Source organism: Suncus etruscus, chromosome 12 (assembly GCF_024139225.1).
Source record: "Suncus etruscus isolate mSunEtr1 chromosome 12, mSunEtr1.pri.cur, whole genome shotgun sequence".
In the NCBI taxonomy this organism is placed as follows: domain Eukaryota; kingdom Metazoa; phylum Chordata; class Mammalia; order Eulipotyphla; family Soricidae; genus Suncus; species Suncus etruscus.
In genome coordinates, this window is record NC_064859.1 from 89,665,484 (window position 1) to 89,683,084 (window position 17,601).

Below are 17,601 nucleotides of genomic sequence, written 5' to 3' on the forward strand. Positions count from 1 at the left end.
TATTATTATTATTATTATTATTATTATTATTATTTTGGCTTTTGGACCACACCTGGCGGTGCTCAGGGGTTACTCCTGGCTGCCTGCTCAGAAATAGCTCCTGGCAGGCACAGGGGACCACATGGACACCGGGATTCAAACCAACCACCTTAGGTCCTGGATCAGCTGCTTGCAAGGCAAATGCCGCTGTGCTATTTCTCTGGGCCCTCCATGGATCATTATTAACAGAAGCATTAAGGTTATTATAAACAGGGGCCAGAGCCATGGCATGGAGTGGTAAGGCATCTGCCTTGCCAGTGCTAGCATAGGATGGACCGTGGTTCAATCCCCAGCGTCCCATATGGTCCCCCAAGCCAGGAGTGATTTCTGAGCACACAGCCAGGAGTAACCTCTGAGCATCACCGAGAGTGGCCCAAAAACTCAAACAAACAAACAAAAATTATTATAAACATACTAGAATAGAAATTAAGACACTGAAACATTCTAATAATGAACACTTTAGTGGAAGTCCGTATCCTGCAGCTGCTTTTCTGTTGGTAAAAATGTTAAACATTAGAACATTATTATAGACATCCCTAAGGAGGATTCAGCTAAACAGTCGCTAATTTAAACAGCTGTGAGGGCACTTGCCTTGCACTTGGTCGACCTAGGTTTAATCTCCAGCATATAGTTCAATCTCCCATATAATTCTCCTAGCCCATCAGGACTGATCTCTGGAATATCACTGGGGGTGGGTCCCCTGAAAAATAATATCAAAACATTCTTCCCAGTTCCAGGCCATGAACACCCAATTTCTCTCAAAAAGTGAGTACAGTAAATATCTGAATCTCAAAAGGGATTTAAACAAGAATAAAATGATTCTTGGTGACAACTTTTTTTGACTAGCCTTTTAAAACTATTCCTCTGGGTACAGGAGAAATAGCTCATAGGACTGAGCAGATGGTTTTGTTTGTTTGTTTTTAGTGAAGTAAGCTAGTTTTTATTGAATGAAACTTGCTTAGAAAGATCTCAGAGGAGAGAAAGGGGAAATATGTTCAAGAGAGAATATGGGCTTCTCCAGAGTGGAAACAAGCAAAGAAACTGAGACTGTCAAGCGAGATACACTTGAGAGAGAACGTATGTGTTGAAGAGAGAACATGGACTTCAAGAGCATGGAGAACATGTTTTTCTTTTTTCTTTTTTTTTTTTGGTTTTGGTTTTGGTTTTTGGTTTTTGGGTCACACCTAGCAGCGCTCAGGGGTTACTCCTGGCTCTACGTCAGAAACCACTCCTGGCAGGCTCAGGGGACCATATGGGATGCCAGGATTCGAATCACCGTCCTTTTGCATGCAAGGCAAACGCCTTACCTCCATGCTATCTCTCCGGCTCTAGGAACATGTTTTTCATTGAAGAGGCTTGGGTTCACTCTCTGGCACCACTTAGTCCTTGGGACACCCTTGGCTGTGACCTCCAAAACATACTAGAATATTGGACTTCCTGTGTCAGATCATGGAAGTATTGACTTTTCTTTGGCTTTTGGGGGGTCACACCCAGCAATACTCGGCTTATTGCTGGCAGCGTTTGGGGAATGAAAAACATGATTTCATTCCAGGGCTAGCTCTGGGATGCACGCCCAGGGGGCCAGTGAAGTGGGTGCCAGTGAGGAGTTTAAAGGGGACCCCCAGGCTTTCCCCAATTCCCACCCTGCTCCGGAGGGAGGGTTTGGGTGGAGGTGGTGAACTTCCGGGCTCCCAGCTCTTTAAGGATCTCTTTCCTTCCTGGGAACCAGGAGCTTTTGCCAACATGGGGAGTGGCAGCACAAGAGCACAAGAGGTTCTGGGTTCAGGAAGTCGCAGGCAACTTTCCTTCCTACCCCTGTCCATTCTGAAATGATACACAATTATTTGGATATCATTGGGTTTAATCTGTTTGTCATATACAGAATGTCTATGTTGTATACTTTCCTTCCCCCCTTGGCTCACCACCCAGAAGCTCATTTTTACTCCTTACTCCCTCACTCCCACCGCCTATTACCCCACATTTAACCATTTTTACCCTCAGTTCTTGGATCCCCACAAAGCACATTATTATCTCCACTCAATCCAGCTGCCAACCAGTTACCAAAGTGAAAAAAAAAAATAGACTCTCAGACTGAGAAGAAACTAGTACTGCTCCTACTTATCTACTCTCAGCAGCCTCCTGTCCCCTACCTTCCTTCACTGTGTAACTGTGGTTGCTACCATACTAAGTTTCTGATTAGTTCCCACTTAAAGGCATTTCCCGATATGGAACTGCTGGGAGTCTTTTTGCAGACTCCAGAAGGCCAAATCACAGACAAAAGTGGCATCCAGGATTTAGCACCCTCGTCCTGACTATTTCTAATGACATGAAAAGGACATGCATATCTCCTTTGAATATTTTAGATGTATTCCCTTAACCACTATTACTCTTATTGAATATCCCCTTATACAGTGACATTTGTGCTCACTGTTTTTTGTTTGTTTATTTTGTTTTCCTTTCTTTCTTTGTGATCTGTTCAATAAGGAATTCTGGTAGAAGAGTCCTTCGCTTTAGAATTAATATTAGAATCAAGTTATGGGGATTATTGGACTTGTTCCCTGGACTCCCCAGAGACACCAATAATACATTGTGGCAATGTTCTTCTTTTGCATAGGCACATTAAAATGGGAAAATATTACATATGCAAACAAGTTATTTTATAATAGAAATAGGAATACTAATTTGGCAATGCAGTTAGGCCTTATACCCTGAACACTGACATAATGACTTGGATCAGGACTCAGAAGATTGGCCATTGCCCATACACCCCTGAACCATAGACCACCTATGGAAACAACCACAACTTACAGGGGTCCTCAAACTTTTTAAACGGGGCCAGTTCATTGTCCCTCAGATCATTGGAGGTTCTCACTATAGTAAAAACAAAACTTATAAACAACTTATTATGCACACTGCATATATCTTATTTTGCAATGAAGAAACAAAACAGATACAAATACAATATGTGGCCCGAGGGCCATAGTTTGAGGACCACTGAGTCTACAACATCACCAGGAAGCAAATCTCTACCAGGGAAGACCCTACCGCTACCCTGACATTAACTTACTCCAAGGAGTGTTCCCTTAACACCCAGATGACTCAGCAACAGCAACAACTTGCTTGCAGGGCAGGACGCTCCACATCAAATGGTGAGGCAAAACTAGAGGACACTCCACATCATCCTGACTTTGATGAAGAAAATGCACAGAAATCAGAATCTTTAACTACAGAAACTGGACACCAACAACAGCTAATGTGCAAAAAAATTTCACCGTGACCACAGAGAATGACTCAGAGGTTAGACAACCTAGTATGCCTGGAACCCAGAGTCAGTCTTATGCCAGTAAATTTCAGGGATAAGGTCTCCTTGTATTTAGGCCAAGGCTTTTTTTCCTTTCCCATTTTACCCATATTTTGCTGGGCCTAAGCAAACAACAACAATTGCCACTCTCATACCATTATTACTGTATTTTTTAACTCTTTTTTTTTTTTTGGTGGTTTTTTTGGGGGGGGTCACACCCGGCAGTGCTCAGGGGTTTTTCCTGGCTCCAGGGTCAGAAATTGCTCCTGGCAGGCACGGGGGACCATATGGGACGCCGGGATTCGAACCGATGACCTTTTGCATGAAAGGTAAATGCCTTACCTCCATGCTATCTCTCCGGCCCCAACTCTTATTCTTTAAAAAAAAAAAGAGAGAGAGAGAGAAGCCAGAGAGATAGCAGAGCAGTAGGGCATTTGCCTTGCATGCAGAAGGACGGTGGTTTGAATCCCGGCATCCCATATGGTCCCCCAGCCTGCTGGGGGTGATTTCTGAGCGTAGAGTCAGGAATAGCCCCTGAGCATGTGACCCCCCCCAAAAAAAGAGCTTACTAAAAGTTCTGCTGGTGCTTCAATGAATTTATTGAATTTAATAATTTCCAAAAAATATTCTCTCTTTCATCTCTTTAGTTTTTCTTTCAATTTTCTATTTTTTTTTTTTTTTTTTTTTTTTTGGTTTTTGGGCCACACCCGTTTGACGCTTGTGGTGTACCCCAAGACCCACCCATATCTGGGAGGAGTTTTGGGAACCGGATAATAGGTGTAACTACCTGCAAGACCTCCCATTTCTGGGAGGGGTCTGGAAAAGGATAGATAAACCTCTGAGCCAGGGGATTCGGGCCTGGTGCCCTTTTGCCGTTTCTCTTTTGGCCCGGCTTGGCTTCCTGGCTTTTGGATCTTTGGGCCGCATGGAGCCCAAAGGGAAGATGGCTAACAGGAGATAAGATGCAGGGCTAGCAAAATATAGCTGAATGCTTAAAAGGTTGACATAGGCCACACACCTGTGGTGGCTAGGGCATAAATAAAGATGATTCTTCCTGAAGGCTGCGTGTGAGTGAGTGATTTCACCTGGGCCTGGAACTCGCCGGCTGCATGGAGGTTGCAGAGCCATGTGGGCTGGATGGCATCATCCACCATCTAGCCCCATCGTTATTTATTTAACACAACTGACGCTCAGGGGTTACTCCTGGCTATGTGCTCAGAAATCGCCCCTGGCTTGGGGGGACCATATGGGACGCCGGGGGATCGAACCGCGGTCCTTCCTTGGCTAGCGCTTGCAAGGCAGACACCTTACCTCCAGCGCCACCTACCCGGCCCCAATTTTCTATTTTTTAAACATGTTGCTTTTGGTCTTCCTAAAAATGTATTATTATCAGTTATGTCAACTATGTAATGCATTTTCTTTAAATAAATAAATTAAAAAAAAACATGGGGGGCCAGAGAGGTGGCACTAGAGGTAAGATGTCTGCCTTGCAAGCACTAGCCAAGGAAGGACCGCGGTTCGATCCCCCAGTGTCCCATTTGGTCCCCCCAAGCCAGGGGCAATTTCTGAGCGCTTAGCCAGGAATAACCCCTGAGCATCAAATGAGTGTGCCCCACCCCAAAAAATAAAAATAAATAAATAAATAAATAAAAACCATGGTTTCAGAGATTGAACTGGAAGCTCACTGGCCTCATCTACTTAAGGGATGAGCCTGGGCTTATCAGTGAGTTGACTTCTAGCAAATACCCTACCCAGAATTGCTGACCTTCTACTTTAAAGGCCAGACCTGCTCACTTCTGCTTTGTTTTCGAATTTAAAGACATGTATCCCACACTTACCTGGACTAAATATTAAGCTGCTCAATTCCTTTTTCTTTCCCTTTTTGATTTGCAAGCTTTGTGAAACACAAATGAATTCTTTGTGGGATTTTTTTTTGGGGGGAGTTGTTTGTTTTCTTGTTTTGGGGACACACTGGACAGTGTTCAGGGATGACTCCTGGCTCTGGACTCAGAATCACTCATGGCAGGACTCAGGGGACTATATGTGGTGCTGGGGATTAAATCCAGGTAAGCCAAACGCAAGGCAAGTGATCTACATGCTGTATTATCTCTTCTTTCTCGGACACTATTTTTTTTCTTTTTAAAAAAAAATAAATAATTTAACTGAATTACCGTGAGATACACAGTTACAAAGTTGTTCATGATTGATTTTCAGTCATTCAATGTCCAACACCCTTCACCAAGTGCAAATTTCCCATCACCAAGGTTCCCAATTTCCCTCCTACCCTCCCTCTGCCCTCTCCCCCTACCTGTCTCTATGACAGACATCTTCCTCTCTCTCTCACTCTTTCTCTCCTTTTTTCTCCCATTTTTTTCTTTTAGACACTGCAGTTTGTAATATTGTTATTGGGGGGTATAATGCATATCATTTTATCTCCTTTCAGCACCTAGTTCTTATCCAGAGGGATCATTTTCAACCATCACTGTCATAGACACTAATATTTTTTTTTTTTTTTTTTTTTTGGTTTTTGGGCCACACCCGTTTGACGCTCAGGGGTTACTCCTGGCTATGTGCTCAGAAATCGCCCCTGGCTTGGGGGGACCATATGGGACGCCGGGGGATTGAACCGCGGTCCGTTCCTTGGCTAGCGCTTGTAAGGCAGACACCTTAGCTCTAGCGCCACCTTCCCGGCCCCAGACACTAATATTTTTTATGTTAGCTTTCCCTTTTAACATTCTGCTGTTCGTGATCATATTTTAAATGATAATTATTGAATACTCTAGACTTTTCAAGTTCAGGCAAAATCAACTGGGGAAAAGCTCCACTCAGAACATGCTCTATTTAAAGACTCCTCACTTCAAAGCTTAGGTTTTAAACTACCTTGAAAGCTTCTTAAAAGCCTTTTGTTAAGGACAAAAGTGTATAAGAAAGTAGAAAGAAGGGTGTGACAAACTTCCTGGGATTTTTAATAAGTCTTTGATAGATGATTTTTATAACCCAAATAGAGAGAGAACACCTGCCATTTTATCAATTTTCATCTCAACAGTAAAATGTGTTTAGTCTTTGCCATCTTTAGACTTTCAGGTTTTTCTTTTAAAACACTGCACAGGGCCACAGAGATAGAATGAATGTTAAGACGTTTCCTTGACTACAGCAGAGCTAGTGTAGAATTCCAACAGGGTGCCTGAGCAGCTGTACAGGGAGCAGCCAACTGGGGTTCGACCTCTGGCATCTATGGTTTCGTGAGCCCACCAGGAGTGATTCCTATGCTCAGTCAGCAATAACCCCTGAGCACTGCTGGCTGTGGCTCAAAAAAAAAAAAAAAAAATCCCATCCCCCCCCCCCCGGGCCATGGAGGTAAGACGTTTGCCTTTCATGCAGAAGGACTGTGGTTCAAATCCCAGCATCCCTGTGCCTGCCAGGGGCGATTTCTAAGCATAGAGGCAGGAGGAACCCCTGAGAGCTGCCGGGTGTGACTCAAAACCAAAAGAAAAAAAAAATTCCCGTCACTACCTGTGGTCCCTCAAGCACCACTAGGTGCTTGAGCACAGAGCCAGGTATGCAAGGAGGCCAGATAGTACAGAAGTTAAGGTGCATACCTCCCACGTGGAAACCCTTCTATCCCAGGGTCCCCCAACAAATGCCCCCCAAAAAAGAACAGGACATTGCACAATGTTCTCTGGTGTAGGGGTTCCCATGTGGTATTTGTGGGGGGGGGGTCTGTGGAATACTCCCAATAGTACTAAAACAACCTAAGGACCCCTTAGTGCCAGGGAACATTAGATCCCTCCCAATGGTGCTGCATCCGAAGATACTGGGGCTGAGTTGGGGGTCAAAACCTTGGTCTGAAGAATCAAACTCTGGCTTCCAGCATACAAAGCCTGTGTCCAAACTCCTGGACAGACTGAATGTGGGAGGGGGCAGTTGCTGTATAGGTCATGTCCAATAGTTCCCTATGGACAGGAAGTCAGCCAGCCCACAGGAGGCTCTGCCTTCTCACCACTTACAGAAGTTCTACCTTCTAAAAAGGGTAAAAAGGGGTAGTTTGTTGCTCCATCTGTTTTGTCTTTTAAGAACCTAGGCCACAAACCTGCCCACCACTCAATTCTATCTTTATTTCGGAGCTACTGCCCCCAATATATCTTAGGGTGAAAAGAGGAGCCACTGAATGTCCTGAAGCTGCCCCAAACCAGTGGAACCCAGAGCTCTAGTGAGATCCCGCTTTATCTTTCTTCTACAGGGGACCCCCTTCTCATCAGCTTCAGCCTCAGCTGCTCGAAGCCCCAGACAATCTCCACCTAGAGGTGAGCCCCAGCAGGTGCCTTAGGAAGGTTTGTTTTTTGAGTCACACCCAGTGGCACTCAGTGGTTACTCCTGATTCTGTGCTCAGAAATTACTCCTGGCAGACTCAGGGAACCATATGGGATGCTGGGGATCGAACCTGTGTCGACGAAGTGCAAGGCAAACGCCTTACCTGCTGTGCTATCACTCCGGCCCCTGCAGCTGGGATTTTAACCGGCATTCTAGGGGGGCTGCCTGCATTCTTCAACCCCTTGAGAAGCCAGGCCCCGGGCACTGCTCCTCCGCTTGAGTTCAGAAACTCAAGTCACTTTACTCAGCTGCTCCAGTGCTAATAGGACCCAGGGGCATTGAGTCAGGCAGCTGCTGTCAGGGGGGTTGGGGGGGATTATTACGTGATAATCCGGAACATCAATTAGCCCATTTTAACAGGAAAGATTCTACCTCCCCACGTTTGAACTACTCATGACCCCCTTTCAAACCACTCACTCAATAGCACCAAGGGCTGACAACTAAATTAAGAACCAACCATGAGAGGGTAAGAGAAAATGAACAAGCCATCTGATTGGCACATCAAGCCCTTGCAAATGTACTTGGAGACAAGACTCCTTGTCCCTGCGACTCAGCTTTCAGGACTGACTAGCTGGTGCAAAAGCACTTTGAGAATTGTGAAATGGTTTTCACACCTAAGAAAGGTACTGCAGCGTGGAGAAAATACATCTTGCTTGTTTGTTTGTTTTGGGGTCACACCCAGTGATGCTCAGGAGTTACTCCTGGCTATGTCCTCAAACATTGCTCCTGGCATGGGGGTCCATATGGGACGCCCAGGGATTGAACCGCAGTCCATCCTAGCTAGCACGCACAAGGCAGATGCCTTACCGCTTGCACCAGCCCCGGAAAAATACATCTTTTATTGAGAGTGGGGGGAGTGAACGGGGTTACTCCTGGCTTTATGCTGAAAATGCATTGGGGGTGGAAGAGGTATGGGGTCACACCCGGCAGAGCTCAGGGCTGGCTACTCCTGGCTCTGTGCTCAGGGGATTGAACCCGGGTCATATGCAAGACAAGCATCCTACTGGCTGTGCTATCACATGTTCTTATGAGCTTGGCTGGCAAGACTAGAAAAGATTATCTAGCAGTCATTCTTTTTGTTTGTTTGTTTGTTTTTGGGCCACACCTAGCAGCACTCAGGGGTTACTCCTGGCTCTGTACTCAGAAATCGCTTCTGGCAGATTCAGGGGACCATATGGGATGCCAGGAATCAAACCCAGGCCCGTCCTGGGTCAGTCACGTATGAGGTAAATGCCCTACCGCTGTGCTATCGCTCCAGCCCCTAGCAGTGATTCTTGCTCTATCTCTGCACTCTGCATGCTATACAGAATCATGCTGTGTTGATTTTAAATCACAAACACCTTGTTCTGGTTCATCTTTTAAATTGCTGTCTCCTTCCTGGACCAGGCATCTACTGGACAGCACAATTTCTGACTCGATGGTTTAGAGCAGGATCTCAGAATCTGTGTTTCTTTCTTCCTTTTTTTTTTTTTTTAATTTTTTATTTTGTTGTTGTTGTTTTTTGGGCCATACGCTTGACGCTCAGGGTTACTCTTGGCTATGCGCTCAGAAATCGCTCCTGGCTTAGGGGGACCATATGGGACGCCGGGGGATCGAACCACGGTCCGTCCTACGCTAGCGCTTGCAAGGCAGACACCTTACCTCTAGCGCCACCTTCCCGGCCAAGAATCTGTGTTTCTAATAAGCAACCAAACAATGCTGATCAAGGGAACACAGTTTTAGATATATGGATTACATTCAGATAAAATGGCTCAGGAATTCAGACAGAAAAACTTGGCATCTTTCCCTACTGTCTTCCCTACTGTTTTTCTCACACTATCTGTCCCTACAGTGATTGAAATGTACATTGTTTGTGCTTAGATCTCTGCTCAGTGATTTACATGAGCTGTTATTTCTCAGGTATGCGCTTGCATCACTCTTACTGCAGAACTTAGAATTTAATTTATTTTTTTTTATGCAGGATCCTGATTTAAAGGGAAGGTGAATCAATGATCTGAAAGCATAATTTGGATTCAGGAGACCCAAGTTGAGCTGGTGACAATGCTCACACACCAAACTAGAAGTAGTCCTGAACTCCATCAAGTGTGGTTCCCACACCAAAATAATAATTCAGGGGCTGGAGCAATAGCAGAGTGTGTAGGATGTTTGCCTTGCACGAGGACGACCCAGGACAGACCCAGGCTTGATCCCTGGCATCCCATATGGTCCCCCGAGCCTGCCAGAAGTGATTTCTGAGTGTAGAGTGGAGTTACCCCTGATCACCATGAGGTGTGGCCACAAAACCAAAATAATAATAATTCAATATAATAAAAATTAAAAATCAGTATCATTTGGAAACATTTCCACCCTTCTTTTTCCTTTTTTGCTGTTATTGTTATGATAACCGTACACAACAGTTGTGGTGCTTGTCTCAGAAGAACTTTCTCAGTTAAAGGTCCAGGGGCCAGAACCATAGCACGGTGTGTAGGGCATTTGCCTTGCTTGCGGCCAACCTGGATTTGATCCTTGGCATTCTATATGGTCCCCCAAGCTTTCCAGGAGTAGCCCCTGAGCATTGGTGGCTATGCCCTCTACCCCCAAAAGTCAGATGTTCCTATGCCTTTGACCTTACCTCCCTTTTTTTTTTTTTTTTAACCTGTTTTTGCTTTTGCTTTTTGGTGGGGTAGTTTGAGCTCAGAGTTGCTTGGAGAACCAAGCAGTGCTGGAGATCTAAATAGAGTAAGAAACATGAAAGGCAAGTTCCTTAATCCCTGTATCCAGCCCTATATCACCCCTGCCATTGGTTATCTACTTAATAATGCGAATCTCTCTTCTCTTTACTGGCATTCTCCTTCCCCACAAATTTGCTAAAACATCTAAGAAAGTTTCCCTGTTAGGATTCAGCATTCCAGCCTCCACCTTCACACGCTCAGGTCCATAGACCAAGAAAGTAGACATACGTCATGTCCTACAAATTACTCGTCATATACTCTGCTTTATAGATACCCAAACAATTTCTTTTTTTTTTTTTTGGTTTTTTTTGGGCCACACCCATTTGACGCTCAGGGGTTACTCCTGGCTATGCGCTCAGAAGTCGCTCCTGGCTTGGGGGACCATATGGGACGCCGGGGGATCGAACTGCGGTCCATCCTAGGCTAGCGCAGGCAAGGCAGGCACCTTACCTCCAGCGCCACCGCCCGGCCCCACCCAAACAATTTCTAAAGCTGTACCCACATTGTGTTGGGGGCTAATACCTGGCAGTGCTTGGGAGTTGCTTCTGGTGGTAATCAGGGTACCATGTGGCATGGGAATTGAACCCCAGGTCTCTTCCATGCAAAGGATGAGCTCAGGCTTTTGAGTTATGTTCATAATCCTGTCCCCAAATTTTTATAGAAATACACACACACACACACACACACACATATTGGCTTTTGGGCCACACCAGTGACACTCAGGGTTTACTCCTGGCTCTGCACTCAGAAATCACTTCTGGCTTTGGGGGATCATATAGAAATATTTATATAGAAATATTTAAACATTTATAGAAATATAATATAGAATATTGTATAGAAATATTTAAACATTTATAATTAAACATTCAGGGGCTGGAGAGATAGCACAAAGGGTAGGCTGCTTGTCTGGCCCACAGTCAACTTGGGTTCAATCCTGGTATCTCATATGGTCCCCCAGCACTGCCAGGAGTGATTCTTGAGTGCATAGCCAGGAATAACCCCTGAACATCACCAGGTGTGGCTCAAAAATCAAACAAAACCATTCAGAGAAACGAGCTATTGTTTTGGGTTGGATAGGACTATAAAGGTGAAAGCTAGCAAAAAGCAGGGAATGTACTAACATTTGACTCCTGGGGACTGGAGAGGTAGCAACTGGAGCATCATACTGAAACATCAAGTTTGAATAGGGAAAATAAAAAGATTCACTGACAAAATAAGTAGAAAATATAAATAAAGGCAAAAGGGTAGGGGTGACACCTTATGGGTAAGTAAAGGAGATCTGTTTATTTGGATTGATTGGGGCTATACTTGAAAGTGTTCAGGGCTTACTCCTGGCTCTGTGCCCAGGGCTCATAATGCTGAGGGTTGAATCTGGGTCCAGTACGTGAAGGGCAAGTGTTCTACAGGCTGTAGGATTTCCGTGACCCAGGAGTTCTGACCACCCCATGAGCTAACTGGACTCTTATTTATCAGGGTTTGTGAACCTCATCTAGAAACCTAACAGTAGTGTCTGTTGGGGCCCGGGGAGTCAGTGATTAGGACACTTGGCTTGCAAGCATCAGACCTAGGTTTGGTGCCAGGAACCACAGGCCTCCTGAGTAACACTGTATGAGTCCCTGCAAACTCCTGAGCACCACTCAAGTGGTCCTGATGGTCCCTGGGAGTCAGCAAGTACTGCATTCTTGGGCCCTCACATTGAGTCACTGGCTTGGCTGGCTGAGTATTGCCACAAGTTGTCCCTGGGACCCCCTGAATAGTTCTTGGGAGTCCCTCCCACCACCACCACAACAAATAAGAATGCTGGATTTTAACCATACTATAATCAGTGAACAGGCCAGTAGGACACCCATAAGCAAAAAGAAAGCTTGATATAGGATTGGGCCACTGGAAACGAAGAGAAAGTAAATGCCATGCTTGACAAATTTCACCAAATTTAGGAAACTCTGTGTATGTATCTGTGTATGTGTATATATATACATATAGCTTAATAGCTTTGAGATTAACATACATCTGTTTGTTTTTATTTTGGGCCATATCTGACACATCTTGGGGACCATGCAGTGCTGGGAAATGAACTCAGAACTCCCACATGCAAAGCAAAAATCTAGCCCTTTAAGCATCTCCTAGCCCTAGAAATCCATCTTAAATCTTTGAAGTTGAAATCCATCTAACATCTCATCACATGTCTTCATTGGACATATTTCTTCCTCCTTAAAAGCAAGTTAAATCTAGTCAAGAATTCACAAAATTTTCGTGCTGATGTGCACATAATGTATCTTTTGTGAGTGTCTAGAAAACTGAAGAGGAAAATAAATGTAAGAAAAATGATACACTTCTGAAAGTTTTACTAGTAAATTATGAATTATTCATGCCTTTTTGCACCCATCTTTAGGCTAATTCATGATTTTATGTAAATAAAAATTAAATTAAAATGTAAAAAAAAAAAGGCAAGTTAAATCACGGGGCTGGAGCGAAAGCACGGCGGTACAGCATTTGCCTTGCATGTGGCTGACCCAGGATGGACCTCAGTTCAATCCCTGGAGCACCATATATTCCCCAATTCAGGAGCAATTTCTGAGTGTATAGCCAAGAGTAACCCCTGAGCATTACCGGGTGTAGCCCAAAAAAACAAAACAAAAAAAAGACGGCAAGTTAAATCATACTAAGTCCTCAAGTAAATACTGTCCATGATTCAATAACATATGATAAATGATGTGAAAAAAAAGAATGAGGGATGCAAAGACAAAGTGTTCAATCTGGGCAACTGGAAAATCTCTTATCCCTAACAAATAAAAGAACCTAGAATATAAGCCTACCAATGTCTTCAATTTGAGCAGTAACTTGGAGATGGCATTGTTGCTTACTTGCCCTCTCCACCCGAACTTGTTAATAATTTTAAATTGTGTGAAGTATGTATCTGTGACAACATTTAATATGAGCATGCTCTCTGACTCTCAGGAAACTGGTGGCATCACTGAAAGACAATGCAGTGCTTAGCCATGGCTGGCACAAGGTCTTTGGATTCAGCGGGGAGTCGAGCAAGGATACCCCGGCAGGGAGAACAGCAGTCATTTGAACAGCCGGAACTTCTTCAGATACTGGCTCACTTCTTCCTTGGGGTAGGGACGGAGTGCAAGGCAAGTGGCGATGTTCTCTGGCTGCTCCAGCCACAACAGGTGGTCAATGTTCTTTTGTTGCAGGGTCTCAGCCAGCTGCTTGAGAGTGCTCTCGTCAGGGGCCTACAAGGGGCAGAAGGATTAGACAGCCCATTTAGGAAGTGTCAAAAGGAAAACAAAAACAGTAATGGAGGAGTGAGTTTCTCCTAATGGAAAGTAGAGTAACAGTTTCTCCCAAAACATCAGCCATGGCACTTTCTCTAGAAGGTTTCATTGCTCTTCTGGATACTCTCTGAAGGCCCTTAGATAAATTATGGGGGTGGGGGAAGGCAAGAGAGGCATTTTACCTCCCCCTTGTGGTGCTGCCTGTCAATATTTAGATTCTGTTCATGCACCCATGAAGCCATCAAAGTCTTCAGCCAGCACTGATGGGAAGAGTTGATTACTAGGAAGGTTCTGGCCACCTCCCCACTGACCATCTGCTGCTCACACCTAAAAGGGGTTTCCTTGCCTTCTGCTGGGATGGTTCTTCCTGTTTGGATTTTGGGGAAGCAGAAAGTATTTATTGAAACTAATTTAGACAGATGTGAGGGGAGAGAGGGAGAAGTACATGTTCAGGCTTCTCCAGAGTAGAAATAAATAAATACAAGAAGCAGACAAGCAAGCAAGTTATGTGTATGGGGGAGACCAGCGTCTTGAAGAGCAGGCTGGATGGGTCCACTTGTTAATTCAAAGGCATATTCTCCTCTAACATCCTCTCAAGTCCTAAAGATTTTTCACCTCCTTTGTCCCTAGGCTGGATCCAAGCTGAGGACTATGACTCGGAAAACAGCGTGTGTGCTGGTCAACATCAGGTATATATTTCTTGCCTGTGAAAGCAGGTCACTGCAATAACCAAGGGCCTCTCTTACCATTTCAGAGGACTAGACTCTATTGTCCTTCATGAAAAGCCACACAAGAACTTTCAGCTTTTCTTTCCCTCCTTCAGCAGATAGCAGCCATGGGCAATGACAAAGAGAGTCCCAACCTTGGATCTACCGTGACTATGTTTCCCATTTGTAAAACCTGGATCAACAGTATTTTCTAGCAGCAGTGAGGATTAGACTCAGACCTAAGGGGTGGTGTGTGTGTGTGTGTGTGTGTGTGTGTGTGTGTGTGTGTGTGTGTGTGTGTGTGTGTGTGTGGTGTGTGTGGGAACCATATGGGATACTGGGATTGAACCTGTGTCAGCGTGTGTGTGTGTGTGTGTGTGTGTGTGTGTGTGTGTGTGTGGTGTGTGTGGGAACCATATGGGATACTGGGATTGAACCTGTATCAGCGTGTGTGTGTGTGTGTGTGTGTGTGTGTGTGTGTGTGTGGTGTGTGTGGGAACCATATGGGATACTGGGATTGAACCTGTGTCAGCCCTTGCTAGGCAAGCTCCCTGTCCCATGTGTGTGTGTGTGTGTGTGTGTGTGTGTGTGTGTGTGTGTGTGTGGTGTGGGATTGAACCTGTGTCAGCCCTTGCTAGGCAAGCTCCCTGTCCCCTTTATTATCTCTCCAGCTCCCAGAGTAAATATTCATAGACAGGTGAAGTTAACCTATCATTAGCAAGACTGGCTAAAGCAGCATCTTGAACAGTGTTGAATCCTAAATCCCTTTTTCGAGTGATTGAGCCAATCTTCACTATTGGAAGTTTAGCAGTTTCCACATTTTTATACTGTCATAAAATGCTCTTATGAATCTCCTGCAAACTAATTTGAATGCATCTCATTATTTTCTTTGGATACATTTCTAGGTAGCAGCAGAACCGATAGAATCAAGAAGAGTTTAGGCCTATTAGATTATATGCAAAACAAAAATCACCTGAGTTCAATTCCATACCCCCAGATGTCTGTGGTTTTTCTTATTGAATTGGGAATAGTTGAGGTTTGGTCCAAATAAAAACTAGCTTGATATTTCCAGTCACTGAAGGGACAGGACACCTGGACAAATGCTTCAGTTAATGCTCTGAAACCTCCTGCATCTAACTGAGGGGGAGAAGAGAACTTTTCCTGGCAGACAAGGCTGGCAAGCTCAAGGACCAGACCCGTAGGCTACCTTTCCACTACCGCCATATTTATGCCACTAAGCAGACACTGGACCTTAAGGCCACACCCACTTCCGGGCATAGTTTTCAAGGACACGCCCACTTCCGGTGTTCGTCCCGCCCCTTACCTCGAGGACCACCTTGCGCATGCGCTCCAGCTCCGCGAGGTAGGCGCCCGTGTGCGGGTGGTCACGGTGAATGTGTAAGGCCGCAGTGGCGGCGTGGCAGGCCTGCGCTATCAGCGCACCCGCGGGCCAAGCGAGCGGAGCCTGCGACAGGTCCTTTCGTAACACCAAATACTGAACCAGGATCTGCGGCTCCGCGGTGGAGGCCGCCATATTCCTGCCTCGCTGAAAGACCGGCCTTACCGCCCGGTGCATGCCGGGAATGTGGGCGGACCCCGAGCGCCGCCATGTTTTTCTGTACGGCGGAAACGCAAAGCATTCTGGGATTGAGTCTTTGCAAAGCATTCTGGGATTGCGTTTTTGCAAAGCATTCTGGGATTGAGTGTTTTGAAGGCCAGAAAAGGCGCCAACGCTACTATAGTCACTGGCTGGGGTGAGACAGAGTTCGGAAGGGGAAGTCGAGGCACAGGGACGGACAGACAGGACTGTGACCAGGGTGGGAGGGTCTCGGGTAGCTTCTTCGTGTGCGGGAGAACCTGGTGGAGCTTGTGCACGGTGCCTTAGAGAGCGGGCAGGTGGAGGAAACCCCACCCCCTAGCCCTTCATTGAAGCTGTCACAGGTCGGGCCTGGAGAATCTTAGTGACATTTGGGGTGTCAGTGGAACTCGCGCGTGCCTCAGTTGGGGGGTTTGTTGGAAATTCAGTAGATGTAAAAAGAACAAAAAGAAAGTCAAAATTATTTTAAGGTTTTTTTTTTTTGACTTGTGAATTTATTTTATTTTAATATTATTGGAACCATTGTGATTTACAAAGTCCTTCATAGTTGGGTTTCAGAAATACCAGGTGTTTTCTAGAAGAATTGTTTGTACTAGTATTATCAGAGTGTTTGTTGCTCACTTTCAAAATATGACTCGATGATTTTTTTGTTTTGTTTTGTTTTTGGGCCACACCCGGCGGTGCTCAGGGGTTTCTCCTGGCTGTCTGCTCAGAAATAGCTCCTGGCAGGCACGGGGGACCATATGGGACACCGGGATTCGAACCAACCACCTTTGGTCCTGGATCGGCTGCTTGCAAGGCAAATGCCGCTGTGCTATCTCTCCGGGCCCGACTCGGTGATTTTTAAAAGACTTGACCGACCTCAGAAGCATTCTATGCATTCTACTTTGGCGGCAAGGCAGGTTCTCAGTGGAAGTTGTGTGACTTCTGTTTCTGTGCTATCATGTTTGAATAAAGTTATCAGTTGTGCACAATTCTGCTGTTTCAATGAAAATATTGGGCCTCCTTGCCCTAAATGAAAGGGCTCATAATTTGTCAATTTTTTTTTCTTCTTTTTTTTTTTTTGTTTTTTTGTTTGTTTGTTTGTTTTAGGTCACATCTGGCAGAGCTCAGGGATTACTCCTGGCAGACTTGGGGGACCATATGGGATGCTGGGATTCAAACCACTGACCTTCTGCATGCAAGGCAAACACCCTACCTCCATGCTATCTCTCCGGCCCCCTAAGTTATCTATTTTTGGGGGCCGGAGAGATAGCACAGCGGCATTTGCCTTGCAAGCAGCTGACCCAGAACCTAAGGTGGTTGGTTCGAATCCTGGTGTCCCATATGGTCCCCCGTGCCTGCCAGGAGTTATTTCTGAGCAGATAGCCAGGAGTAACCCCTGAGCACTGCCGGGTGTGGCCCAAAAACCAAAATAAAAAAGTTATCTATTTTTAGGGCCCGGAGAGATAGCACAGTGGCGTTTGCCTTGCAAGCAGCCGATCCAGGACCAAAGGTGGATGGTTCGAATCCCGGTGTCCCATATGGTCCCCTGTGCCTGTCAGGAGCTATTTCTGAGCAGATAGCCAGGAGTAACCCCAGAGCACCGCCGGGT

The 17,601-nt window shown here is 45.4% G+C and overlaps 1 protein-coding gene across 1 annotated transcript; it reads right to left on the reverse strand.

Moving 5' to 3' along the window:
* Positions 1 to 13,340: 13,340 nt before the first annotated feature.
* PTRHD1 (peptidyl-tRNA hydrolase domain containing 1) lies at positions 13,341 to 15,986 on the reverse strand. The gene is made up of 2 exons (XM_049784497.1): positions 15,735 to 15,986; positions 13,341 to 13,661 (listed from the first exon to the last, which is right to left on the reverse strand). Exons 1-2 carry the CDS (start codon positions 15,984 to 15,986, stop codon positions 13,491 to 13,493), a joined length of 423 nt encoding a protein of 140 aa, XP_049640454.1. The 3' UTR covers positions 13,341 to 13,490.
* Between the last annotated feature and the right edge of the window lie 1,615 nt (positions 15,987 to 17,601).

What these genes read in the sequence shown, in the direction of transcription:
- PTRHD1 (XM_049784497.1), bottom strand. Translation starts at nt 15,986, where the DNA reads ATGCACCGGGCGGTAAGGCCGGTCTTTCAGCGAGGCAGGAATATGGCG. An exon ending in TGCGCAAGGTGGTCCTCGAG is followed by an intron (nt 13,662 to 15,734) that starts GTAAGGGGCGGG and finishes TGCCCCTTGTAG; the next exon opens with GCCCCTGACGAGAGCACTCT.